The sequence below is a fragment of the Phocoena phocoena genome, chromosome 19 (assembly GCF_963924675.1).
Source record: "Phocoena phocoena chromosome 19, mPhoPho1.1, whole genome shotgun sequence".
Classification (NCBI taxonomy): domain Eukaryota; kingdom Metazoa; phylum Chordata; class Mammalia; order Artiodactyla; family Phocoenidae; genus Phocoena; species Phocoena phocoena.
In genome coordinates this window covers 15,635,427-15,662,586 of record NC_089237.1, presented here as the reverse complement: position 1 = coordinate 15,662,586, position 27,160 = coordinate 15,635,427, and the positions used below count along the sequence as shown (strand labels likewise).

Sequence of the window (27,160 nt, the reverse complement as noted above, 5' to 3'; positions counted from 1 at the left end):
TGAAAACAAAAGAGATGATTCAATGATCTGTAGACATTTCTACCACCTCTATGAATGGTGGTGGGGGCCTCATCATTATTATGCAAATCTAAGTATATCTTGGGTGTTAAAATAGGAACCAAGCCTTAATTTCCTTTTTCCATTGCACTGAGAAGCTCTTTATCCTTCTAACTTAGATTCTGTGTTTCATTGTTATAATTACTGATTTGTGTATACCCTTCAATTCCCTTTCCCCACTCTCTCTCTATCATATTTGCCTGAAAAAACTCAGCCCTGGTTATCTAATTTTCCACCTTTTCCTTGTCTAAGCAGTTCAGCGTGGTGAGAGGAAAACACATATACCCATGCGGACTGATCTCACTTTAAGTTCATGACCACCAATCTCATGAACCCCCTAGTTGCTGCCAGTCCTATTATATTTCCATAGTTAGTTCCCTTTCCTAGATGAATATTTCATATTTTTGTCATTTCCTGCAAGCCTCCAACAACACTTCCTCCTCCTCTACTATTTCAACTGATGGCTTTACTTTTTCATCTTCCTGAGAAAGTAGAAGCAATCAGAAGAGAACTTTCACATGCACCTGTGCCAAATCTACCAAGTTACTTGTATCATTATCCATATCTGCCTTTTAGGATGAAAAAACTTGCCAGCCCTTTACTTGGGCACTGATTTCCCTGAAAATTACGTATACAACTCTACGTGACATTTCCACTTACATAAGTAAATGGGCAGCTTAAAAACATCCACAGAGGAACTCTTGCTCACTAGCAAAACAACACAACAAAGTGCTCTTCCTGCAGTCTACCCTGTCCTGGTAAATGACAGTTTACTCTGTCCAGTTTTTCAGATCATAACTTCATGCCCCATATCTAATCTGTCAATAAATCCTGTTTTCTTTTAAAATATACCCAAATCCCAACCTCTTTTTCTATTCTTTTGGTTCTCTGCATTAAATCTCCAAAGTGGTCTCCCTGCTTCTGCCTGTGTCTCACCTATTTTCAGTATAGTAGCCAGAATGATTCTGTGAAAAAATTAAGACAGATCCTGCTCAAAACAGTCCAGACTGTTCTGGGCTTACATGGCCTAGAAGCTCCTACATGATTTTTGCTCCCCCCATCCGCCTGACTCCATCTGCTCCCCTCTCACCCTCATACCACTCCAGCCATGCTGGCCTCCTTGAAGTTCCTTGAACACTGTGAAGCACTCTTTTGCTTCACGGCCTTTGTACCTGCTATTCCCTCTTCCAGGAATAGCATGATTAGCAATCTCTTCATCAGGCTGTTGCTCAAAAATGACCTTATCAGAGAGGTCTCTCCTGGCCAACTTCTTTAAATATCAGTCCCTCTCACCTTGTAACTCTGTCCCTAATCCTGCTTTAATTCTTAGTTATTACTACCTGACATATGTATTTAAATTTTGATATGTATGTAAATTTTTTCATTGATTCATACTTATACATATAGAAGTGTTATACATGTAAGTCTACAGCTTAATGAAGTTTCACAAACTGTGTACCAGTACAAGAAACAAAATACCAGGCCCTCCAGAAACCCCCTTATGCTCCCTTCCAGTCATTAGCCCCCTCCCTGCCACTGGGGATAGCCACTATCCTGACTTCTCACAGTACAGGTGGGTTTTTTTTGTTTTTGTACTTTGTATAAAAGGAATCATACAGTATATACTCTTGTGTCTGGCTTCTTTCATTCAACATTACTTTTGTGAGATTCATCCATACTGTGTGTTGCTGTAGATCATTCATTGTCGTCGTGCGGTATAATTTTAATATTTTTATTTAATAATTTACATATCTTAATTTTTAACTATACACTTAGTCTATTGCCCAGCTTCTTCCACCAGAATGTTAATCCTAAGAGAGCAGGGATTTTGTTTTATTTACTGCTGTTTCCATCTCTTACAGTGTTTATTACATAAAGACGTAATCATTTTAACTGTCCTCCCCCCCTTCACATGGAATAGATATCTTGTTCAATTTTTAGTCTGTAACACCCAAAACAGTGTTGGGTACACAGTGGGGGCTCAAGACTATTTGTCAAAAGGGAAGAATGGATAAAGAATTACTTTAGCATTTTTCCCCCTAAATGATTCTTTTATATTTTTTGTTAAATACAAGAAAGTACATAAACCGTGAGCCTTTTATGCAGGAGTTGGTAAACTACAGCCCACAGTTGGCAAGCTAAGAATGATTTTTAGATTTTTTGAGTTGTATAGACAAAGAAGAATATATATCACAGACATGATATGTTGCCTGAAAAGCCTAACGTATTCCTATCTGACCCTTCACAAAAAATGTTTCCAGGAAATCATTACGAGGTTAACTCCATGTAATCATCACTTAGGTCAGAAAGTAAAATATTTCCAGCACCCTGGAAACCTTCCCTGATCACAACCCTCTCCCAATACCCTAGAAACAACCACTGTTCTAATTTTTGTGATTATCATTTGCTTTTCCTTATAGTGTGACCACATATGCATCCCTAAACAAAATAGTTTAGTTTTGTCATTACGATAATTTTGTTAAACATGGCATTTAATCACAGTGTTTAGATCTTCTGTATTCTGACTTTTGGCTGTTTGTTCTGTCAATTACTAAGAGAGGTATATTTATGACTCTCATGATTGTGGGAGTAGTTTGTTTCTTCCTGTATATATATTTTTGCTTTATGTATTACTAAGTGATTCTCTTCATTCCTTCTGATATTTTTGCTCTAAATGCAGGATATCTGATATTTAGTATATCCAAACCACTGTATGGTGTAAATACTTCCATTTTTATACTATCAACTTTTCATTATTTTGTTATCAGCATATTGACAAATATCATATAGTTGAAATTTTTTTCTTTATTCAGTCTAAAATCGTTTTTAGGGAATTCCCTGGCGGTCCAGTGGTTAGGACTTGGCACTTTTACTGCTGGGGCCCGGGTTTGATTGCTGGTTGGGGAACTAAGATCCTGCAAGCTGCATGGCACGGCCAAAAAAAAAATCTTTTTTAAACTTCAGTATTTATCCTATTTACATTTAATAAACTTATCATTATATTGGTTTTAAATATACCAGCTTTTAATGTATTTTCTGTTTATCTTACCTGTTCTGTGTTACTTTTTCTTTCATTCCTTGTTTTCATTTGGATTAAAAAAATTATTTCATATTTTTCTCCTCCACTAGTATGTAGGTCCTATGTGGTGTTTCTCTTAGAAGTTACCACAGGTATCTTTAATATGCCAAAGTTTGATGTTAATAGTATCTTTGCCCTCCTCCCAAATATATGATAACCTTGATTCCATTTATGTGCTACTGCTTTGGTGGTGGTGGTGTACGTTTATATTTTGCCTTTTTTTTTTTAGTTTCATAAAACATCATTATTACACTGTCAGTGTTCATTTAGATTTATCTATATACTTACCTCTTTGCACTTCTTCCCGTTTTACATATTACACCTTCCACTCTAGGGTCACTTCCTTCTGCCTTCAGTGGTCCTTTAGTATTCTTTTAGTACAGTGTTTATCTGCTGGGGGTTAACTCTGTAGGTTTTTGTTTGCTGAAATAACTTTATTTTGCCCTTATTCTTTTTTTTTTTTTTTTTTTTTCTGCGGTACGCGGGCCTCTCACTGTTGTGGCCTCTCCCGTTGCGGAGCACAGGCTCCGGACGCGCAGGCTCAGCGGCTATGGCTCACGGGCCCAGCCGCTCCGCGGCATGTGGGATCTTCCCGGACCAGGGCACGAACCTGTGTCCCCTGCATCGGCAGGCGGACTCTCAACCACTGCGCCACCAGGGAAGCCCTGCCCTTATTCTTGAAAGATGTTTATGCTCTGTATATTTCTAGATAGGCATTTTTTATCTTTATACACAATTGAGTGTATAATTACCATATTCTGGTTCCCATTGTTACTACTGAGAAAACGGTTTTCATTTACTTGTTATTTCTTTTGAAAGTATCTGCTCTGCTTCCCCCCATCCCCAGCTGCTTTTAACATTTTTATATGTGGTGTTCTGCAGTTTTACTATGATGCATCCTTTTATTTTCTCCTGTAATTTGTTGGGCTTCTGGTATTTGTGGGTTGGTGTCTTGTACCATTTCTGAATAATTATTTGCCATTGTCTTCAGATATTATCTTGGCCCTGTTCCTTTTTCCTCCACCTATAAAATTTCAATTAACTGTATGTTAGACTGTCTCACTTTATCACCATGCCCCTTAACTTCCTTTTTCTTTTGGTCTCTGTATGCTCCATTCTGGATAGTTCTTGCCTTTCAGTTCCCAAATTCTCTGTTTTGGTGTATCTAATTTGCCCCATTGAATTCTTAGTTTTTGTTATTTTATGTTCCCTGCAGATATATTCAAACGTGTCTTTTATTTTTTTAATCTAGTAGACATAGTTGTTTTATAACCTGTCTGTTAATTCTTGTATTTGAAGGTGGTTTTTTTTGTTGTTGTTGTTTTTTGCGGTACGCGGGCCTCTCACTGCTGTGACCTCTCCCGTTGCGGAGCACAGGCTCTGGACGCGCAGGCCCAGCAGCCATGGCTCACAGGCCCAGCCACTCCGCAGCACGTGGGATCCTCCCGGACCGGGGCACGAACCCGTGTCCCCTGCATCGGCAGGCGGACTCTCAACCACTGTGCCACCAGGGAAGCCCTGAAGGTTTTTTTGAACCTGTTTCTGCTGTCTGTTCTTTTTCCTAGTTGTTGCTCAGGGCTTTATTTCTTTTATGCTTTTGGTTTTTTGTCTTTGTGCTGCTCATTGCTCTTGAAAAATTATTTGTGAAATTTCTTTGAGATCAAGAATAAGATATGTTCCTCCAGGGAGAATTTTTATTTGCTTCTTTCAAGTGCCTAGAGATTCTACCCATCTCTACAAACTACTGAATTCATGGCTTGCATTTTGTCTGTTTGGTTAGCTTATTTTGTTTCTTTCTTTCAACCACCCAGGCATTATTGATTCCAATTATGTTAACATTTCTCAGGGGAGCCTCCACCACATGCATGGCCAAGGCAACTTCATTGCAGCTCCCTGAGGGCAGGGGAAATGTTTCTTCTGGCTTACATTTTCCCTGAGGCTGTAACCCTTTGGAAGTATAGCTAAAGTGGGAAGAGTTTCATAATGAACCCCCTACCCTGGGTGGGCTTTGGCCTATGACTATCAAGTTGGCAACATGGTGCCCTAGAAGTGGAAATTCAAGATCTGCAGGTACTCTTAGGGCAGATGTGACTTTGTTTCCCTTAGGTTTTACCATGACAGACCCCTACTATTTTATCAACTTTTCATTGCTTTTAATATCTTTTTTTTATATTTTGTCCTGTCTTTACAGTTAAGGGGAGGTTGGTACAAACATCCCAGCCTGCTATATTCCAGAGATATTTAAAGATCTTTCAGCCCTTGGCACATATTTATTGAATGTATAACAGAATGGTTTGTTTTAATATTGCAGCTTCAATGATACAGTCTCCCAAGTAGTGAGAATATTGTGAATGAGTATTACAGGTATTCTGGAGCCTGAATTTAAACCATTTTATTGGTTAGGGCAGGAGTGTTATTTTTAAGGCGGTAGATTCTACTCAGATTTTTTTAAAAATAAATTTTTTGTCAGGATCATTTTGATTAGTCTCTTTTACTTTTGTTTTCTAAAATGAAAGTATTAAATAGATTTCCCTGATAAAGGGATACATGCTGATTATGAAAGTCCAACAGTTGAGAAGTGGTAAAATATAAAGTCCTTTCCACAAGAACTATTATTAAAGAGTTTAGTGGGCATATATGTGTATACATGTATGTTCATGTAGTAGATTTCCTCATTTTCATTGTATTAATCAATAGCCTTAAACATTTTGTATTCTGTAAGTAGTGCTGTAATGAATGTCCTTGTATATACATCTGTACTTATGCATGTTTTTCCTTTGGATAAATTTCCAAAGTACAGCTCCCAAATCAAAGAATATGCTCACTTTAAAATGTCATCACATGAATGATAAAGAAGATGTAGTGTGTGTGTATACACTCACACACACACACACACACACACACACAATGGAATATTACTCAGCCATAGAAAGAATGAAATATTGCCATTTGCAGCAACATGGATGGACCTAGAGATTATCATACTAAGTGAAGTAAGCCAGACAGAGAAAGACAAATATCATATGATATCGCTTATATGTGGAATCTAAAAAAAAAATGTTACAAATGAACTTATTTACAAAACAGAAATAGACCCACAGACGTAGAAAATAAATTTATGGTTACAAAAGGGGAAAGGGTGGGTGGATAAATTAGGGGTTTGGGATTAACATACAACACACTACTGTATATAAAATAGATAACCAACACGGACCTACTGTATAGGACAGGGAACTGTACTCAATATTTCATAATAACCTAAAAGGGAATCTGAGAAAGAATATTTATATTGTTATTTATTTATATATATATATATATATATATATAACTGAATTATTTTGCTGTACACCTGAAACTAACACAGCACTGTAAATCAACTATGTGTCAATTTAAAATAAAGTAAATGTCACCACATAATTGCTAGCAGGCTGTCAGCAGTTTGAGAGTCCCAGTTTCTGCCTCCCCTTCTTATACTGAATTTTATCATTATAATCTTTGCCAGTGAGAAAATACCTTGTTTTAACTTGCATTTCTTCATCAGTGATACTAAACATCTTTTCCTATGATTAACGGCCTTTTGGATTTCTCTTTTAATGCTTACTCAGTTCCTTTGCCTATTTATTTATTAGTGTATTGTCTTACTGATGGGTAGGAGCGCGTTATTTATTAAGATTGTTAACTCATTGTCATTTATATTGTAAATATTTTTTGCCTGTTTGTACTTTTTTAACTTTATGTTGACTTTTACCATTCAGAAGTCAAAAAATTTGAAGTAGTCAAATTTATCAATGTTTTTCCTTCATGACTTACTGGTTTTGTCTTATTCTTAGATGTTTCTATATGGTTTGTATTTTTACTGTCATGTTTAAAAAGTCCTTCACCACTAGAAAGTCATAAAAGCATTTGTTTATATTTTCTTATAATTTTTATGTATACTATAAGGAAGCAATCTACTTTTCCTTTTTTCTAATATCAACACACATATCCTATCATCTTCGTAAGAAATTCCCACTAATTAGAAATGCACTATAATCACAAATTATACATCCATTTTATATGGGTCCGTTTCTGAATTTTCTGTGCCACTGATCAATCTGTCTGTTCCTGTACCAGTGTTATGCTCCTTTGGTTAATGTTGCTTTGCAGTAAGTTTTAATAGCTGGTCAGGTTCCCTGATACCCTTTATCAAAAATTATGTGGCTAATTTTGATTATTTTTCCAAGTGGACCTCAAAATTAACTTGTGAAAATCCATAAAACATTCCCCCGAAAGAGCAAGAGAGAAGCTAGATGATCTCTATACTACCACAACACCTTCTCTTACAAAAACAGAAGCAAAAATACACAAAAAGCCCTAAGTAAGCACTGGCTTTTAGAGAAATTTGACATGTGTAAAATTTTAACTCAGGAGCATGGTATTGCCATTTAATTTAGGTCATCTTTTATATTTGTTAGTGAAGCTGTGGGGTTTTTTTAATGTGTAATCTGCATATTTCTTAAGTTTCCTTTTAAGTATTTTACAGATATTTTGAATCTGCTTTTTCTTCTGTTACTACTTGTTCAGATTATATTCAGTTGTGATATGCGGAGAAGTTACTGATTTTTGTGTATTTATTTTACATTTGGCCACATCTTACTGAACCCTTACTTGTTCTTTTTCAGTTGATTTGTTTGGTTTCCTTTGTGAATAGTTATATCATCCAAAAGTGACACTTTTTAATGTTTAATATTTTCTAATATTTATACCTCATATTGTTTTCCTTATCACTTTGGCTAAAAATTCTATGATAATGGTGAATGATTATGATATTAATGTGTTAACCCCTTTCTAGTTCCCAATTTTAATGAAAGTGCCTGGAGTATTGCACCATTAATTATATTTATGTTTATTTCTGAAAAAATACTCTTTGTTGTGTTAAACATGGATACTCCCAGTTTCTGTGTTTTTTTTTTTAAGCATTGCCCAACAATGTGCAAATCTTGTTTGGCGTCTAAAGGAAAGAATTTTGATTCTCTGCCCACCCCCACCCCCCACATTAATTTAATGAATTACATCAGTAGAGAGAATAATGAACTATCCTTACATTCCTGGAATAAACCGTACATAATTGTGGTATATTGTTCTTTTGTTTGTATTTATTTTATATTTTTGCATATAGGTATAGTAGGGTGAGAATAGAATAGAGTGAAAATAAGTTCTCCCTGTAGAGTAGGGGACAAATGCCTTAATCTTTATTAATCTAGAGGAGAGAAATAGCATTTCCTTTGTAGAATTGAGGGTATTATGAAGTTGTTCGTTGAACTCTACAAAGTAACCTGCAAATTCAGAGTTATGTAAATATAGAACCATTAAAATATAATTTTATGGAATTTGAGTAAGATACTAACTCAGCTTTTTAGATAGGTCATAATCCAGTGATAATGTTATTATGCTTTCCATATTTGTTTGCAGAGGTGTTTTTTAAAAAAAATCCTTCTTACATCTGATAACCGTGTTTTAATCTGTTGCATGTTTTGGCAGTATCAGATTTTCTTTCTCATGTAATTTGTGTGTTTTCCTTAATGTTTTCCAGCGGCGAGTAGAACAGCCCCTCTATGGTTTAGATGGCAGTGCTGCAAAGGAGGTATCAGAGGAGCAGTCTGCTCTGCCAACCCTGATGTCAGTGATGCTGGCAAAACCTCGGCTCGACACAGAGCAGCTGGCACAGAGGGGAGCTGGCCTCTGCTTCACTTTTGTTTCAGTGAGTACTAAGGCTAAGTTTATGCAGATCCTTGTTTTCCTGGAGCTCCAAGATGAAGGTTGAGTAATTATTTTGGTAGACAGATGATGATTTCTAACTCTGTGTTACTTCTAAAGGTATGTGTTTGTACTCAGTCCTGCTTGGTTCAGGGGGGCTGAGAGACTGCTCTGTCAAAGTCTGAGTGTACCATGGGAAGGAAAACACAATCTTAGGTTGACAAAGAAGAAAAGAAAATAATTGTAATAATGGAATCAAATTCCATTAGAATTAAAAATAAAATCTCCAAACTCCAGCCATCACTTATTTAAAGTAATATTCAAGTTAATAAAATCTTAACGTAGGGACAAGCATGCTTACCAGCCATTTCCCCCCGTGTGGTACTTGGGCCACCTACATGCTTGCCTTCTCTCACTTCTTCAGAGTGTTAGCACAGTTACTTTTTCTAAGAAGATTTGGCTCCGTGTCTGCTCCTTTCAGCTTGCTTCCTTCTTCTTCCTTGAAGAACAAGAATTTGATTATTATAAATGTTTGACCCCCATTTTTTTTTGCTGAATTATAATGCAGCTTGGCTTAAAAGTTGTTGCTTTTCTTGGTTTCTTTGCCCTACCAAGTACCTGTTTGTTGCCAAGGATGGTATAAAGCAAGAGAAAGCCCCATTGCCCTATTCCTCCATTTTTAGGGGCATCATTCAGAGCTGACGTCACCATTGATCAAAATTTCTTTCCCTCTTACTGGTTCATTTTCTCCAGTAATAATCTGTTTCCTCTTTATTTGCTCTGTGGATTCTGAGCAAATAAATTTCTAATCTCTGGTATTAACCCACATATGATTGTATTAAGAAAGGCCATGGAATGGTGGGTGTCTTAAGGAAAGGAGATAAAAATAATATAATTAGATAGGGATCATTGTGTATTATTTGAATCGATTCCTCCCTCCCTCCCTTCCTCTCTCCCTCCCTCCTTCCCTTCCTTCCTTCCTTCCTTCCTTCCTTCCTTCCTTCCTTAGCTTAAAACAGCACCCATTTATTACCTCACAGTTCTGTAAGTTTGGGGGTAATTTGTTGCAGAGCAATAGAGTACTAATACACATGGCTTTATCCTTAATGCCTGTTTTTCCTCACATTCTACATCTAATCCATCAGAAAATATACTTATATCCAGAATCTGACCATCTCTTACCGTCTCCACTGCCACCACAATGGCCCACCATCTCTCTGCTTTGGAATACTTTCTTGTAGTTATTACTGCTTTCCCTCAAAAAAGAGGTAATACAGCTTTTTAAAAATGTACAATTTTTTTTTGTTGTTGTTTAACATCAAAAGAATGGAGAAACTTCTTGTGTGAAGACAGTATAATTTTGTGCTTCAGTGGCAAAGGAGACAAGACGTAAAATGGGAGAATTGATCAGCATAGTATTTTCAGTGGGCCTGACAATAGTATGGAATAGTTTGTATGAGAATGCAGTAGTGTTGTTTTAGAGAAATGTTTGTCTCTCTATGTATGTATATATTTCATTGTGTGATAGGCAGATAGTCAAATACACAGGATTTTGATTAGCAAGGACTCGTTCCCCTGATGCGAGCCTTCCGTCAGAGGTATGGGCATGCAGGCTGGGGGCGGGTACACGTGAAGGACAACCACCTGCTCAGTCCTGTCACCTAGCACTCAGGCTGTCGGAGGAGTTGCACGTGTTACAGCCAGATTGCTCTCATGTGGAAGAGAGATGACAGAGGAGTAAGAAAATAATCATGTCTGAAGAAGGAACATGGAAACAGAATAAAAACCAAAGGCCTAGAAGCTTTGGTATAGTTGTTTCTCTCTCTTTTTTCTTTTTTTTTAAAAAATAAATATATTTATTTATTTTTGGCTGCATTGGGTCTTTCTGCTGCATACGGGCTTTCTCTAGTTGCGGAGAGCAGGGGCTACTCTTTGTTGTGGTGCGCGGGCTTCTCATTGTGGTGGCTTCTCTTGTTGTGGAGCACAGGCTGTAGGTGTGCAGGCTTTAGTAGTTGTAGCATGTGGGCTCAGTAGCTGTGGCTCGCGGGCTCTAAAGCACAGGCTCAGTAGTTGTGATGCTTGGGCTTAGTTGCTCTGAAGCATGTAGGATCTTCTTGGACCAGGGCTCGAATCCATGTCCCCCGCATTGGCAGGCAGATTCTTAACCACTGCTCCACCAGGGAAGTCCAGTTCTCTTTCTCTTGGCTTCTCTGCAGTTCCAGCCGGGATGTAAACTTAGTGATATAAAAAAGAAAAAAAGCAAAAGAGTTAACATTAATATATAACAAATGTTAATTAATAGATAGAGACAAGCAGTTTCCTTTAAAAAACAAAAGACAAAGACTATGAACAGGCAGTCTTACAGGAGGAAGAAAAGACAAATGACTAATAACAAGAAAAAATGCTTAACTTCAGCCATAGAGAAATACAAAATAAAATAACTCTTGAATTATCAAGCTGGCAAGGATTAATAAATTTGATAATTCCTAGTGCAGGTAATAGTTTAGATACACATGCAGTTTTATACTGACTATAAATTCGTGCAGTCATTTGGACAAGTTGGTAATGTATCTCAGTGTTAAGTTTACACATCCTTGGGTCCAGAAATTCCATTCCCATAAAACTACACAAAGATGTTTATTGTATTGTTATAAATTGCAAAAATCTGGAAGCAGTGTCCCTCCACAGTGTTTCAGAGGAACTTAGAACAAGGATATCTGTGACCTCCATGTTGCTGAATCCAGCAATCAGTTCTCAGAACTTATTCAATATAATTCATTAGCCACAGTCCCTTCTTCTCCAAGCACATGGTCTTCTCTTGGCTTCTCCTCTTTTGGTTCTTCCTCATTTCCCGGATCTCCAAACACTGGAGTGCCCCAGGGCTCAGTCTTCAGACCTCTTGTCTACCTTCATTCTGTAATGAGAATCTCATTTAGTTTCTTTGTTTCAGTTATCACCTATATGTAGAGGACTTCCAAATTTATATCTCCTGCCTAGAGCCGAGCCCTGAATTCCGGACCTATGTAGTCAGTTGCCTCTTTATGTCTAATAGGCATATCAGATTTAACATGACTGAAACTGAATGCTTCATCTTGTTCCCCCACTCCAGACCCCCATTTCATCCACATCCCAGTAATTGTCAACTCTCTTCTTCTAATTGTTTGAAACTCTTGGAGTCATTCTAGTCTTATCTCTTTTACACCCCAATTCCAAACCCATCAGCAAGTCTTACTGATTTTACTTCAAAATACGTTCAGAATCCTGCCACTTCACCCCCCTTAATGACTACCACTCAAATCTAATCTCCCACTGAGATGATGATGGCAGTCTCCCAACTGGACTCTTTGCTTCTGCCTTTGTTCTCAACAGATCAGGGTGATCCCATTGAAACATAAGTCCAGTCATGCCACTCCTCTGCTCACAAGTGTTTCAAATGGCACATAACGCTTTGTATGGCCTCTTTCCCACCACCTTGACATCTGTTACTACTAACCTCCCTTCCTCACCAAGTTCCATCCACACTGCCTACGTTTCTGCCTCAAATACTACCTGACATGCTCTCACCTCAGGGCCTTTGCGCTTGCCGCTGCCTTTGCCTTAACACCCTTCCTCTAGTTATCAGCGTGCCTTGCTCCCTCAGTTCTCTCTAGTCTCTGCTTAAATTTACAGCCTGTCAGGGAGGCTGCACTGTATAAAGTGGCACCACTTCCTGCCCACCCCACACATTGTGTCGCTCCTGTGCCCTGTTTTTTCTTCTTGGTCTTATCACCAACTGACCTGCCATAATTTACTTCTTTGTCTCACTGCCCACTCCCACACTGCCTCCCCTCCACTGGAATGTAAGCTCCATCAGGTCAGGGACTTTGCGTTGTTCACTTCTGTATTTCCCGTGCTGGAACTGGATCTGCTCTCATAGACACTCAGTGTAATTATATGTCGTATGAATTAATGAGAGCATCTTTCATATAAGGACTAGTGAAATAAAATATAATACATATATACAGTGGAATGCTCTACAGTTGATCAAAGAAGTGAGATATATATGTGCTAACAATGAAAGCTCTATAGGTATTGATAAATAAAAATAGGTGGCAGCATATTATGATTTTGAGCCTTTAAATCGTATTGTTACATAATTTTATATATTTCGACCTAGGAAATTAATTTTTTTTTTTTTTTTTTGGTGGTACGCAGGCCTCTCACTGTCGTGGCCTCTCTTGTTGCGGAGCACAGCCTCTGGGCGCGCAGGCTCAGCAGCCATGGCTCACGGGCACAGCCGCTCCGCGGCATGTGGGATCTTCCTTGACCAGGGCACGAACCCGTGTCCCCTGCATCAGCAGGCGGACTCTCAACCACTGAACCACCAGGGAAGCCTGGAAATTAATTTTTAAAATTATAAGCATATAATTTTCTAAATTGTAAAAATAGTACATGCACATGGCCCACAAAAAATTGAAGTGATGGAGAAGAGTAAAATTCTTTCCTTTGTGTTCCTCAGACAGACAACCACTCTTAAGAGTTTGTGTTTTAGATTTTTTCTACTGAATACCATTTTAACGTCAAATTATCTCTTGTGTAATCAACTTTATTTTTTTTGAATATTTATTTATATTTTCTGGCTGCATCAGGTCTTAGGTGTGGCACGTGGGATCTTTCGTTGTGGCGCGTGGGCTTGTGGGATCTTAGTTCCCCGACCAGGGATCAAACCCGCGTCCCCTGCATTGGAAGGCAGATCCTTTTTGTTTTAACATCTTTATTGGAGTACAGTTGCTTTACAATGGTGTGTTAGTTTCTGCTTTATGACAAAGTGAATCAGCTATACATATACATTTATCCCCATATCCCCTCCCTCTTGCGTCTCCCTCCCACCCCCGCATTCCACCACTCTAGGTGGTCACAAAGCACCGAGTTGATCTCCCTGTGCTATGTGGCTGCTTCCCACTAGCTATCTGTTTTACATTTGGTAGTGTATATATGTCCATGCCACTCTCTCACTTCGTCGCAGCTTACCCTTCCCCCTCCCCATGTCCTCAAGTTCATTCTCTACGTCTGAGTCTTTATTCCTGTCCTGCCCCTAGGTTCATCAGAACCATTTTTTTTTTTTTAGATTCCATATATATGTGTTAGCATACGGTATTTGTTTTTCTCTTTCTGACTCACTCTGTATGACAGACCCTAGGTCCATCCACCTCACTAGAAATAACTCACTTTTGTTTCTTTCTTTGGCTGAGTGATATTCCATTGTATATATGTGCCACATCTTCTTTATCCATTCACCTGTCGATGGACACTTGGGTTGCTTCCATGTCCTGGCTATTGTTAATAGTGCTGCAATGAACATTGTGGTACATGACTCTTTTTGAATTACAGTTTTCTCAGGGTATATGCCCAGTAGTGGGATTGCTGGGTCTTATGGTAGTTCTATTTTTAGTTTTTTTTTTTTGCGGTACGCGGGCCTCTCACTGTTGTGGCCTCTCCCATTGGGGAGCACAGGCTCCAGACGCACAGGCTCAGCGGCCATGGCTCACGGGCCCAGCCGCTCCGCGGCATGTGGGATCTTCCCGGACCGGGGCACGAACCCGTGTCCCCTGCATCGGCAGGCGGACTCTCAACCACTGCGCCACCAGGGAAACCCTGTTTGTTTTCTTAAAAATATATATTTAGCTTTAGTTGAATGCAGTACTATTAGGGTGATTAACATATGTTGTTGGCATGGATTTTTCCCTGCAGTGGCATAGTACTGCTTCGCAAATAGCCCACCATTCCGGGCATTGGGAGGCGGTGACTGTGTTCCCTGTGTAAGCATCTCGCAAACTCTAGGCAGAAAGACCAGCTCCTTTACAAACATGGAGGTAAGGAGGGCATTGTTTTGATAGGTAACTGTTTCACTCTTAGTGATGTATTCCATTTCTTCCTCCATCGTGTCAGTTGTGGAGGGCAGGGGTACTGTACTTATAGCAGGAGCCCTCCCCTGGACCCACTTATTTATCATTTTTAAATATTTACATGTTTGTTTTTTATTTAAGAGACCAGTTCTTGTGCTTTACCCTTGGGTCAGAAGCAGTAGTATCCAGGGCCCACATTATGCAAGGAAGAGATCAAGAGAGGACCCTATTGGACAGTATAGGTTTTATTTATGTATTTACTTATTTACAAGTAAATAAATAGGTTATTTATTTATTTGTTTATTTATTTATGGCTGCATTGGGTCTTCGTTGCTGTGCGCGGGGGCTACTCTTCGTTGCAGTGCACAGGCTTCTCATTGCAGTGGCTTCTCTTGTTGCGGAGCACAGGCTCGAGGTGCGCGGTCTTCAGTAGCTGTGCTCGTGGGCTCTAGAGCGCAGGCTTCAGTAGTTGTGGCGCACGGGCTTGGTTGCTCCGCGGCACGTGGGATCTTCCTGGACCAGGACTCGACCCCGTGTCTCCTTCATTGGCAGGCAGATTCTTAACCACTGCGCTACCAGGGAAGCCCCGTATAGGTTTTAGATGTCTGATAGTTGTCCCATGGGTCACTCCTGGTTCTTTTAAAGGTAAATCTCATTGTGAGGCTTTGGAGGAGCTCTCTTGAAAAGACCCAGCCTGTTTTACTGCTGATGTTTTCAGCTGTGAATTTCTTTATTTCACTTTCTCTCTCAGTCTGATCCCAACTGCTTTTGAATATTTCTTAAAATTTAAAGTTTTAAAAAATTTCTGATTCTCAACTCTTCCTTGTTTCTTAGTGCTATTATGATTTTATTTTTTAAAAATCTCTGAATATCAGTAGGACTTTGGGAGATCCAGCCTGTAATCATGAATTAGAAGCTAATATTACTTTTATAATAGGAACAAAGAATATGGAAGTCTGGGGAGAATGTTTTGCAAAGTAGGGGTAGGACTAAATTTACAACTACAGTGGCCCGCTTAGCAAGGCCATTGACTTCTGTTCTCATTTCTCGAGGACATGATTCTGTAATCGTGGACTTGTTGGGAGACTGTAAGCTCTCTTTGTTTTCCAGTGTTGCACTTCTAGTGTTTAACACAGGACCAGGCACAGAGGTTCATAATTAATATCTAATGAATGATCAGATTTAGAGCATTTTTTTCTACCATGGATTCACTTGTCACAGTAGGTCCTTATATTTTTGTAGTTCTTTTTTTTGTTTGTTTTGTTGTTTTGTTTTTGCGGTACGCGGGCCTCTCACTGTTGTGGCCTCTCCCGTTGCGGAGCATAGGCTCCGGACGCGCAGGCTCAGCGGCCATGGCTCATGGGCCCAGCCGCTCCGTGGCATGTGGGATCTTCCCGGACTGGGGCACAAACCCGTGTCCCCTGCATCGGCAGGTGGACTCTCAACCACTGCGCCACCAGGGAAGGCCTATTTTTGTAGTTCTTTTACCTTTTGAAAGTATTATTTTCGTTTTCATGAGGATTTGCTACCTCCTTACCTCTGTCCCACTTCCTCAGTTAACTTTCTACATTTTTACTTCTTATCATGGGGCTATTTATATGTACATTTTTACAGAGAGCTTTAATTTGGAAACATCCCCTTGAATCACATTCTAGCAATATTGGTTTGCTGAAAGAAAACTTAGAAATGAGCACATGTTAAAAAAGCATTTTAACAAAGCCCATATACCAAAATCTACAAGTTCATAGAAGGACCTTTTTAGCCGGTCATGTGATTCTTACTGGCTTTTATTATAAAAGCTGCTCAAACAGTCATGTTTGTTTAGAGACAAATTTTAAAAGGAGAGGATTGTAAGAGCAACCTAATGATAATGCTTGTATCATAGTGCAGTATTATATGTGAGTTTATTTATTTTTAAATAAATTTATTTTATTTATTTTTTTTGGTTGTGTTGGGTCCTTGTTGCGCACGGGCTTTCTCTAATTGCGGTGAGCGGGGGCTGCTCTTCGTTGCGGTGTGCAGGATTCTCATTGAGGTCGCTTCTCTTGTTGTGGAGCATGGGCTCTAGGCGCGCAGGCTCAGTAGTTGTGGTGCACAGGCTTAGTTGCTCCGGGGCATGTGGGATCTTCCCGAACCAGGGCTTGAACCTGTGTCCCCTGCACTGGCAGGTGGATTCTTAACCACTGCGCCACCAGGGAAACCCAATATGTGAGTGGTGATGACCCTTAATCGGTAAGACAAGGTTAGATTAGCCACATTGTAGAAAGAGTGGGGAACATTTTCAGCTCTAATCGCTGCTCTGACTTACAGGCTGTGCTCATTGTTTAACCTCTTTGAGACTGACTCCTCTCTTTTTACTTCTTTGATCCCCACATCATTCTTCTCTCTTCCTCTAAGGTTCTTGTATGGAATGTGAGAACCTGGAATCATCTCCTTTCTTTGATTGCTTATTTCCTTCAAATCTTAACTCTGATATTACTTTCTCAAGGAATTCATCCCCAACTCATTAAGTTAGGTTATGTACCCTGCTGTGTACTCTTATAGCATGTATCCTAATTGCAATTTTGCATTTATTATACGATTGTTTATTTAACAGTTTCTTTCAACAGGTATTTATCGAGTACTTAATACATCATCTCTTGGATTGTAAGCGTTATAAGGCAGAGTAATGACTGGGTCTGTGGGTTTTGTTTCTGTTTTTCTGGGCCACTGTGTCCCTAGCACCTAACACAATGCTTAGACGTAGGGTGTTCTCAGTGAGTACTTGTTGAATGAAGAAATAAAAATGGAGATGATAATACTGCCTAACTTACAAGGCTGTTGTGAGCCCTCAGTGTAATTGTGTGTATGAAGTGCTTAGCTTGCTTGTGGCCTGCTCACAGCGGTACCTGTAACTGTTGGTGTGAGGCATCAGTGTACCGTGGTCATAGAGATCGGGTATTGTGGATGCAGATAGCCCTCTATTCTTGTTCCCCCACTAACTAGCTTTGTGACTGCATGTAGGTGCTTAATATCTCGGATTTGTATCTTCTTTATGTATAAGTGGAAATAATAACTACCTTATAGGGTTTTGTAAGGACTGTGTGTGATCATGGTGATAATTGCTCAATAGGTGGTGGTTATACATTGTTTTAACGTTCATGAATAAGAAAATAATTAAAGGAATATATAGGAAGTATCAAAAAATTTACATATGTGGAAACACTGTATTGTCTGATGAGATGATAATACTGTATTGCCATTAGCCCATAATCCCCAGAATATCCAATATTTTCTAATTATGTCTATGATGGGTTGTACTGTGTTGGGTGCAATTTTGTTTTTAAAAGGACTTTCTGAAGTACAGGTCTTCCTCGACTTACGATGGGAATTAGGTCCTGATAAATACATCATAAGTTGAAAATACCATTCGTAAGTCAAAATGTGTTTAATACACCAAACCTACCGAACATACCCGTAGCTTAGCCTTGCTTACCTTAAATGTGCTCAGAACACTTAACGTTAGCCTCCAGTTGGGCAAAGTCACCCAACACAAAACCTGTTTTATAATACAGTGTTGAATCGCATGTAATTTATTGAATACTGTAGTGAAAGCAAAACCCAATGTGATTGTCTGGTACAGAATGGTTGTAAGTGTATTGGGTTGTTTACCCTTATGATTGTGTGGCTGACTGGGAGCTGTGGCTCGCTATTGCTGCCTAGCATCATGAAAGAGTATTGTGCCATATGTTGCTAACCCAGGAAAAGATCAAAATTCAAAATTTGAAGTACCATTTCTACTGAATGTGTATTGCTTTCACATCATCTTAAAGTTGAAAAATCGTTAAGTGGAACCATTGTTAAGTCGGGGACCATCTGTTTAATGATTGCATATTCTTGGACAGTTGAATTATATTAAGTCCTAAACCTTATAAACTTGAAAATGCCTTAGAATGCCCCATCATTTATGTGTAAAAGTCACAGTAAGCAAGTGACAGTATTGGAAATCAACCAGGATTTTTTGGACCACTGAATGTTCATGGATAATGTTTGAGGATTTAGGACGCTATTCTGAATAGTAGTTCACAGTCCTTTCTGCCTGGAGTCACAAGCATCCCCTGTGCTTTGGATGCTTCACCAGCCTTTCCTGCAAAACATATTAAAATACAGTTGACCCTTGGACAACATGGGTTTTGGACTGATTGCTCAGGTCCACTTATATGTGGATTGTTTTTCAGCAAATCCATTCTACAGTACTACACCATCTGAGATTGGCTGAATCTGCAGGTGCAGAACCATGGATACCGAGGGCCACCTGTAAAGTTAGATACGTGGATTTTCACTGCACTGTGGGCAGTGGGGTGGGTGGGGTGGTCGGCACCCTTAACCCATGCATTGTTCAGGTATCAACTGTACAAGTGAAAAGGGCATTTACATATTTAAAAAATTCATTTATAAGCATTTGATGCTTTTAACTATTTACAGTAATGTAGTCTAAGCTACCATGTCTAGCCCTTACTTTTCATTGGCATTGTTTATACTTTCATCTTGGCTACATGGCCCTGACTTTTGACTTTCATCAGCAAGTGTTTGTTTTATATAGAGTTAATCATTTGCATTCATACAAATGTTTGTGGAGAAAGATGCAAAACTTTCTTGTGATTGGTGATGGACGTTTATTACAGGCTCAGCAAAACAGTCCCTCATCTACGGGATCTGGCAACACAGAGCATTCCTGCAGCTCCCAAAAACAGATCTCCATCCAGCACAGACAGACCCAGGTAGGTCAGTGATTGTTAAACAGAGGAGGAAAAGAAGGGCCGAGGAATAAATACTAATAACTACATATAAAATCTAGGTCCTCCCTTTGTTGTCCCTTTATTTCTCTGACTTCACCTCATTATTTGTGTGTGTCGTATTCAGAACTTGCATTATGAATATTTAGAGTCTTTTGGAAGGTGTTTTTAATTTAACTTTTTGAGGTGTTTGTTTACCTTTCTGGTGTATTGCAGCAGAAATGATTATACTGCAGCATGAGGTCAGGGAAAAGACCTCTAGGACTAGATTCAAACTCTAGCTCTACGACTTATACCTTATCTTTTTGGGCCTTAGTTTTCTTCAGTTCAAATCATCTATAAAACTGTGGTTGATTATCATTATCTTAGTGTATACAGAACACTTGTTGGGACAGTGCTTATGGTAGGCTTCAGTGAATCTTAATTCCCTACTTTGTGAAAGTACTTAATTTTTTCCTTATATATACTCATTTAGCAAGACCTAGCTAAACTTCTTTTTTTTAGAAATTTTTATTGAAGTATAGTTGATTTTATAATATTGTGTTAATTTCAGGTGTACAGCAAAGTAATTCAGTTATACATATATATGTATATGTCTATATTCTTCTTTCCAATTCTTTTCCATTATAGTTTATTACAAGTTATTGAATACAGTTCCCTATGCTATACAGTAGATTCTTGTTTTAAACTTCTTTAACATGTGGCACACCAACATAGTTTCTCCTTAAACAGTCTTCAGAAACTCCTTAATTTAGGGAATGTTGTGAACGTTCAAAGATAATATCTGAAAAGGATAGTGAATATATCCTCCATTTTGTGGTATTGAGCTAGCCAATAATATTATGCTTGGTTTTCTTGAAGTCTGTTGGCACTGTGTTGCCTTCAAGACAGATGCTTGGCAATCTAGGAGAATTTCTTAAGATGCAAGAGCTAAACGTTCCCTCAGGAGCAGATTTTCAATTTTATTTGAATTAAGCTTTTGAATAGTTGAACAGACTTAGATAGTTGAGCGTTCATCTCTCCCTTCTGGTTACTCTTTGTTTCCACTAGGTGGCATGTTTGTTCTTTAGAGATTTGGGTCCTGTCTCCTCTGATGGCCTTTTCTATTCAAAGTTAGTTTCATTTCTAGAGTAGTATGTTTCTTTACTGTTCAGCGCACAGCAGTTTGAAAATTCATATATTTGATTCCAGAGCTAATATATTTTTGAAGGGCAGGTGTAGCAGAACATAATGCTTAAAGAATGGGATGAGGAAAGCAGATTTAAATTCTTGAGCCATGCGATTCCAGGCTAGTTGTGTTGGCAAGTGCTTTTTTTTCAGAAAAGTAATGAGAAAAATGTGATGACATGTAGTATTTTGAGACTAATTCTAAATTTGTTTTCTCTTTATAGTCTGACCTCACAATAGAAAAAATATCTGCACTAGAAAACAGTAAGAATTCTGACTTAGAGAAGAAGGAAGGAAGAATAGATGATTTGTTAAGAGTAAGTATTAAAATGTTGTAAGAGATTTTATAACAGCACTAATTGATTTTATGTGTATTTGAATTATGTACATATCATAGAGATAATTACCATAGCCAAATAATAAAGTTAAAAAGTAAACATTTGGATATTTTCCTTTAATCTGAGGGAATCTGAGTAGGGAACGAGGATCAAACCTATATTCTAAACTCTGTCTTTAAATTGGACATCTCAATTATAGAATTTTAATATTTAAATATATACTAGAGGAATATATGTGTGGAGTATTATTGTATTTCATTTGGAACTGTGAGAATAGGTATAAAATGTTTTCCCATTTCAGGAAAATTGTTTTTTTTAATGTCCTTGAGTTTTAAAAACTATTTCACAAGTACTTTTCAGTCCTGGTTTTGTATTTTGTATCTTTTATAAGCTATTCATGTAAAGTTTTTTGTGCTTACAAGAGAAACTTTAAAAATAACTAATATGGAATTAAAAATATACCTCTAGAAAATATACAGTGGTTTTTTTTTAATTTTAATTTTGTTGGAGTATAGTTGATTTACAGTGTTGTGTTAGTTTCAGGTGTATAGCAGAGTAATTCAGTTATACATATACATATATTCATTCTTTTTTAGATTCTTTTCTCATATAGGTTATCACAGAATATTGAGTAGAGTTCCCTGTGCTATACAGTAATACCAGATATTTTTTGAAATAATTTTTTTTATATATATAAATGTATTTATTTTATTTATTTTTGGCTGTGTTGGGTCTTCATTGCTGCACGTGGGCTTTCTCTAGTTGCGGTGAGCAGGGGCTACTCTGCAGTGCGCAGGCTTCTCATTGCAGTGGGTTCTCTCGTTGCAGAGCATGGGCTCCAGGTGCACGGGCTTCAGTAGTTGTGGCTCACAGGCTCTAGAGCACAGGCTCAGTAGTTATGGTGCACGAGCTTAGTTGATCCGCCGCATGTGGGATCTTCCGGGACCAGGGCTCTAACCCGTGTCCCCTGCATTGGCAGGCAGATTCTCAACCATTGTACCACCAGGGAAGCCCTTGAAATAATTTTTTAATATACAGTTTGGCATATTGACTGACCCATTCTTTACAAAATTTTTTTAAGGTTTATTGGTTTCTTATTGTAAAAGCAATACATGCTCTTTATAATAAATTTAGAGAATAGTAAAAAAAAAAAAAAAAGACACCCATAATTCCATTACTGAGGTAAAACATTTGGTACATTTGCTTCAGTAATCTTTTGAGCTATTTGTTGCATATATATAAATTTTTAAATTTTTTTATTTTTATTTTTTGGCCACGTCATGCATCATGTGGGATCTTAGTTCCCTGACCGGGGATCGAACCTGTGCGCCCTGCAGTGGAAGCACGGAGTCTTGATCACCAGACTGCCAGGGAAGTCCCTGTAGCATATATAAATGCATCTATACATAAATACTACCAATTTATAAATAAAATCGGCTAACATTTTAATCTTCTCCAGTGTTTTTATTGTTCTCAAGCTGATGTTCCCTTTCCTATTCAGAAATATTTTTCCTTAGGCCTTTTTTTTTGTTTGTTTGTTTGCTTGCTTTTCTCCGTCTTTCAATGAGGAGAGCCATGTTTGGACTCAGTATCTATTTTCCATCTTTCATTGTTAGCATCCATACTTGCTTGGGGTTGCTCTTATTCCTGTTTTTGTACACTTGGGTGCTCGTTGAATTACCAAGATTTATAATTAGATATGTGGGTTTAAAAAGTTCCTAACCTAGTTGCAGTATTGGCAGGCTTTTGTCCAGGGTTGCTCTGCTGGACTAGAAAAGGATCATGGGCTTGTCTTCTTCCTTCATCACCTGACTTTCTTAAGATTGAGAAGATGAAGTGAAAAACTGATCCTAACTTAGGACTCTTTTTTGGGGGGGTTTTAAAAAAATGTCTGGTTTAATTTTCCAGGGAGTGGCACGTTCTCTTTACTCACCGCTACCCTCTTTCTACTGCCTTGTTTTCTGAAGGTTGTAGTCTTTCTTTGGGTATAGAGCAGTGCCAGTGGAATGGATATGTCAAAAAAGAAGACACAAAAGGACAGCTGCCATTTTTTCAAGTTGATGAGAGCTTGTGTTTCTGATTTGGAGGGACAGGGGGAATGACCACTGCTCTTTATATCTCCTTTCAGGCACGCATGGACCATTCATTGAGTTTTTCCATTTTAGTTAGATGTTTGGGTAAGGCTGCATCAGGAGCTGCTAGCCAGGTGGTATTTTAAACCTGAATGCAAAATCGTTAGTGTTAGAAACCACAGAAATTGAGTTCTTAATAAATAAGCTGCCAGAGATTGATTGATGCCATAAATTTGATTACAGATTTCAATGCTCACCTTCCGAAAGTAGATTGAATTTCATATAAACATTACATGATCTTTGTTGTTGTTGTTTTAATGTTTGTTTATTTATTTATTTATCTGGCTGCGCCGGGTCTTAGCTGTGGCACACTGTATGTGGGATCTTTGTTGTGGCATGCGGGCTCTTAGTTGCAGCATGCAGGCTCTTTGTTGCAGCATGTGGGCTCTTAGTTGCGGCATGCATGCGGGATCTAGTTCCCTGACCAGGGATTGAACCCAGGCCCCCCCGCATTGGGAGTGCAGAGTCCCAACCACTGGATCACCAGGGAAGTCCCAACATTACATGATCTTTGCCTTGTAGATTTTTAAGTATGAATTAGTCACATTTACCCAAATGTGCTTGTACTTAGCCTTCGGTAATGTGGTCCATAGAACTCTAGGGCTCTGTTAGAAGAACTAATGAGAAGAAATTATGTTTATGAGGAGAGTAGAAATTTGGAGATGGAAGCTGTTGTACAGTGGTCACTTTAAAATGAAGCTGAAAAGTCTCAAAAATTGAGTGTGCTAATAGTATCTTCCATTTGTGCTTTTTACTGTTTCAAAAGCACATATCATTTGATTGGGAAATGCTGTATTTTTTTCATAATTCAAGCAAGTTATAAAGTATCATTTACTTGCCAAAAGAGTAGATATCTTTTGTTTAACACAAGAATAAATTCAGGAGTTGCAAGTCAAAGTTGACCTTGGGTTAGTGGTTCTTCCCTTCTCTGTTATTGTAGGAGGCTTGAATTTTTCAAAGTATTTAGCCCTTCTGACCACAGCTAAAGTAACTGTGTATTTACATTCTGGTGTTCTTGAACCAAGATGCTGTATTCAACTTCTTTGTTAGTTCTGTCTTAGGCGGGCATGGGTGTGCCTGGCTTCTCTGGTAAGGAACATTTATATAAATCCATGTCTCTTCTTTGGAAACAAGAACAGAAAAACAAAGAACAATTGAACATAAAGACATTATGTAGTTTTTTTTAAAAAATTCTGTAATTTTTTGGTAGTGCTTAATCACCCTTTGGAAGTATTTAATCTGTAAGTGCGAAAAACTGCTCTTTATATGAATTTTAAACATCTCATTCATTGTAGGTTTTTTCTTTTATTTTGTGACAATTTAAGTATGTGTAATGTACTAGATTTATCTGTAACTGGCTTTGGGGAGGAATAAAATATGATCAGTAGAAAAACATGCCCACTTCTAGTAATAGAATTCATCTTTAATAAATGCTAAGTTTATTTAAAGAGAATCAAGGAATCTTCTTTTTTAAAAAGACATAGTTACTCTTACCTCTTTGAACCTTAATTTTGCTTATAATTTAACAACAAATGATTTTCAGACTCCCTAGAAACTGCTTTTGTATTAATCTATCTTCCTTGGAGCTAATTAAAAAAATTTTTTTCCATTGAAGGCCAACTGTGATTTGAGACGGCAGATTGATGAACAGCAAAAGATGCTAGAGAAATACAAAGAACGATTAAATCGATGTGTGACAATGAGCAAGAAACTCCTTATAGAAAAGGTAAGTGATTAGTGGTGGCCTGAACTCTGTACCCCAAGATGCTTAGTATGTTTCATTATTGTGGCTTCTATACTCTTTACCTGAAATGAAAGTATTTCAGAGTAGGGCTTCTTAGGAAAAGACTTCTCATGATTTGACAGTTAGAATTCTTTCTTGTGTGGACACTGAACCAAGTATCCAGAGTGATAATTTGGGATATTTTTTCTGATTGTGCTTTGCTTTGAGTATGGTGTTGGTTGGACAGGGGCAGCTTGTCCTAGTTGAGTTTATTCAGGGTATTGCTCTCCAAAATTCTTACATTCGTCCTATTAATTAAAGCATGTGTCCTGTTACTATTACAGACATTTAGCAATAGTTTTATGTCTATTTCAGATATGGTATTTGGAGTAACATGTATATAATAATGTGATAATTCAGTGCTTTGTGCTTAAAAAGACTAAGTTGGTATTTACTTGTATATGATTACTTTAATTGGCTGATGTCTCCTTTATTATAGTAACTGATTAGTTGCAACTTGCTTTTAATAGATGTAAGTAACTATTTATTGAAAACTTTTAAAATATTACATCTCCAGTACTTATTTATCTTATAGTGAAAGTTTTAAGATGACAGTACTTCCTAATGAAATTATTACAAGCTAGAGGTTTGAGACAGACAAGTGGTTTTTTTTTTTTTTAATTTTTTAAAATTTATTTCGGCTGTGCTGGGTCTTCGTTGTTGCGGCTTGTTGTGGTATGTGGGATCTTAGTTGCAGCATTTGGGATCTTAGATCCCCGACAAGGGATCAAACCTGGGCCCCCTGCTTTGGGAGCCTGGAGGCTTAACCACTGGACCGCCAGGAAAGTCCCAGACTAGCAGTTATTTTTGCTGAAGTCTTTGAAATGCTGTTAAAAAGACAGGGAACACTGATAAAAGTGAAGTGAATTATTTTATTGATGTCAAAGATACTGTGGAGAACTTTGCTTCATCTCTTAATCCATTAATCTTATAGAAAAGAAATAACTTTTTTCCACATTTATAAGAGAAATAACAAGGTATATGTTAACATAGAACATTTATGGGTTATATAGAACATTTATAGCTTTAGGGTACTTCCTGAAGTCAATGTAGATTTAGCCAGTTGTCCTAAACGTTGAGCAGTATAGTACAAAAAATAAACATAATGCTGTATATGAGTTCTCATAGAAAAATAAAATTATTTTCTATTTGTCATTTTCCCCTAAGTCAAAACAAGAGAAGATGGCATGTAGAGATAAAAGCATGCAAGATCGCTTGAGATTGGGCCACTTTACCACTGTCCGACATGGGGCCTCGTTCACTGAACAGTGGACAGACGGTTATGCTTTCCAGAACCTTATCAAGTAAGTGAATTGTGATGATTAAGTTGAGAACTGAAAAGTTGGTTTGGACTTAAAAAATTTTTTGTAATTGTAGTCATTAATATCTTAGTAGTGGCAGTCATTTCATTCAGTTTTTGTCACCACATGTGTTAAGAAATGTAGGGAATGAGATAAAGTCCTGGGAAAAAAATGACAATCAGATGAATAAAAAACAAGTTCTACATTAAGGCTTAAAAGAATCAGAATCAGCAAAGCCAAGAAAGAAAAATCTGGACCTGACTTGATATATTTGTAATTATGTAATTGATTTTCATGAGGAGTACACCCACAGTCAGCATTTATTCTGGGTCCACAGGAAAATGAAATAGGCAAAGACCCAAGGAAGGATTTCCTGAGTTAGGTATAAAACAAAATAAAGCTTAGGAAGAACTTATAGGACATGTCCCTGGGGCCCTTTAAGGGGAGAGTATCCAGTCAGCAGAGATAATCACCTCCTTGGAGGCAAGGACTGAGCCATCAGTCAGGCTGGTGACCAGCCCCACTGCCTGTGCCTCTCAGCAACTTGGAATCTTGAGCATTCCTTCACTTTATTATAACTTTGGTTTGAAACATTCAAGTATTTACTCCAAGGAGAGCGTTAACGTTTAAACTCCTAGAATTCCAACTGTGTAATATTAGCTCAGGACTTAAAAAAACCTTCAAGTTATAGTACCTTTTATTGTATCTTATTTATTTATTTTGATTTGATAGATCATTTCCATTTGAGACTGGGTTACGGGGGGCAGGGGTGGCACATTGTAATTTTTTTTTTGCGGTACGCGGGCCTCTCACTGTCGTGGCCTCTCCCGTTGCGGAGCACAGGCTCTGGACGCGCAGGCTCAGCGGCCATGGCTCATGGGCCTAGCCGCTCCGCAGCATGTGGGAT

The 27,160-nt window shown here is 38.1% G+C and overlaps 1 protein-coding gene across 4 annotated transcripts in view; it reads left to right on the top strand.

The window, feature by feature from the left end:
• Positions 1-27,160, top strand: part of TLK2 (tousled like kinase 2) — a 103,735-nt gene that overhangs the window by 39,732 nt on the left and 36,843 nt on the right. For 3 of the 4 annotated variants that reach the window (XM_065897843.1, XM_065897841.1, XM_065897840.1), the window contains 5 exons: positions 8,709-8,876; positions 19,422-19,517; positions 20,924-21,016; positions 24,785-24,895; positions 26,120-26,256. In XM_065897843.1, the coding sequence (XP_065753915.1) occupies positions 8,709-8,876; positions 19,422-19,517; positions 20,924-21,016; positions 24,785-24,895; positions 26,120-26,256 (605 nt within the window). The remainder of the gene's footprint in view (positions 1-8,708; positions 8,877-19,421; positions 19,518-20,923; positions 21,017-24,784; positions 24,896-26,119; positions 26,257-27,160) is intronic. The other variant, XM_065897842.1, reaches the window with a different exon arrangement.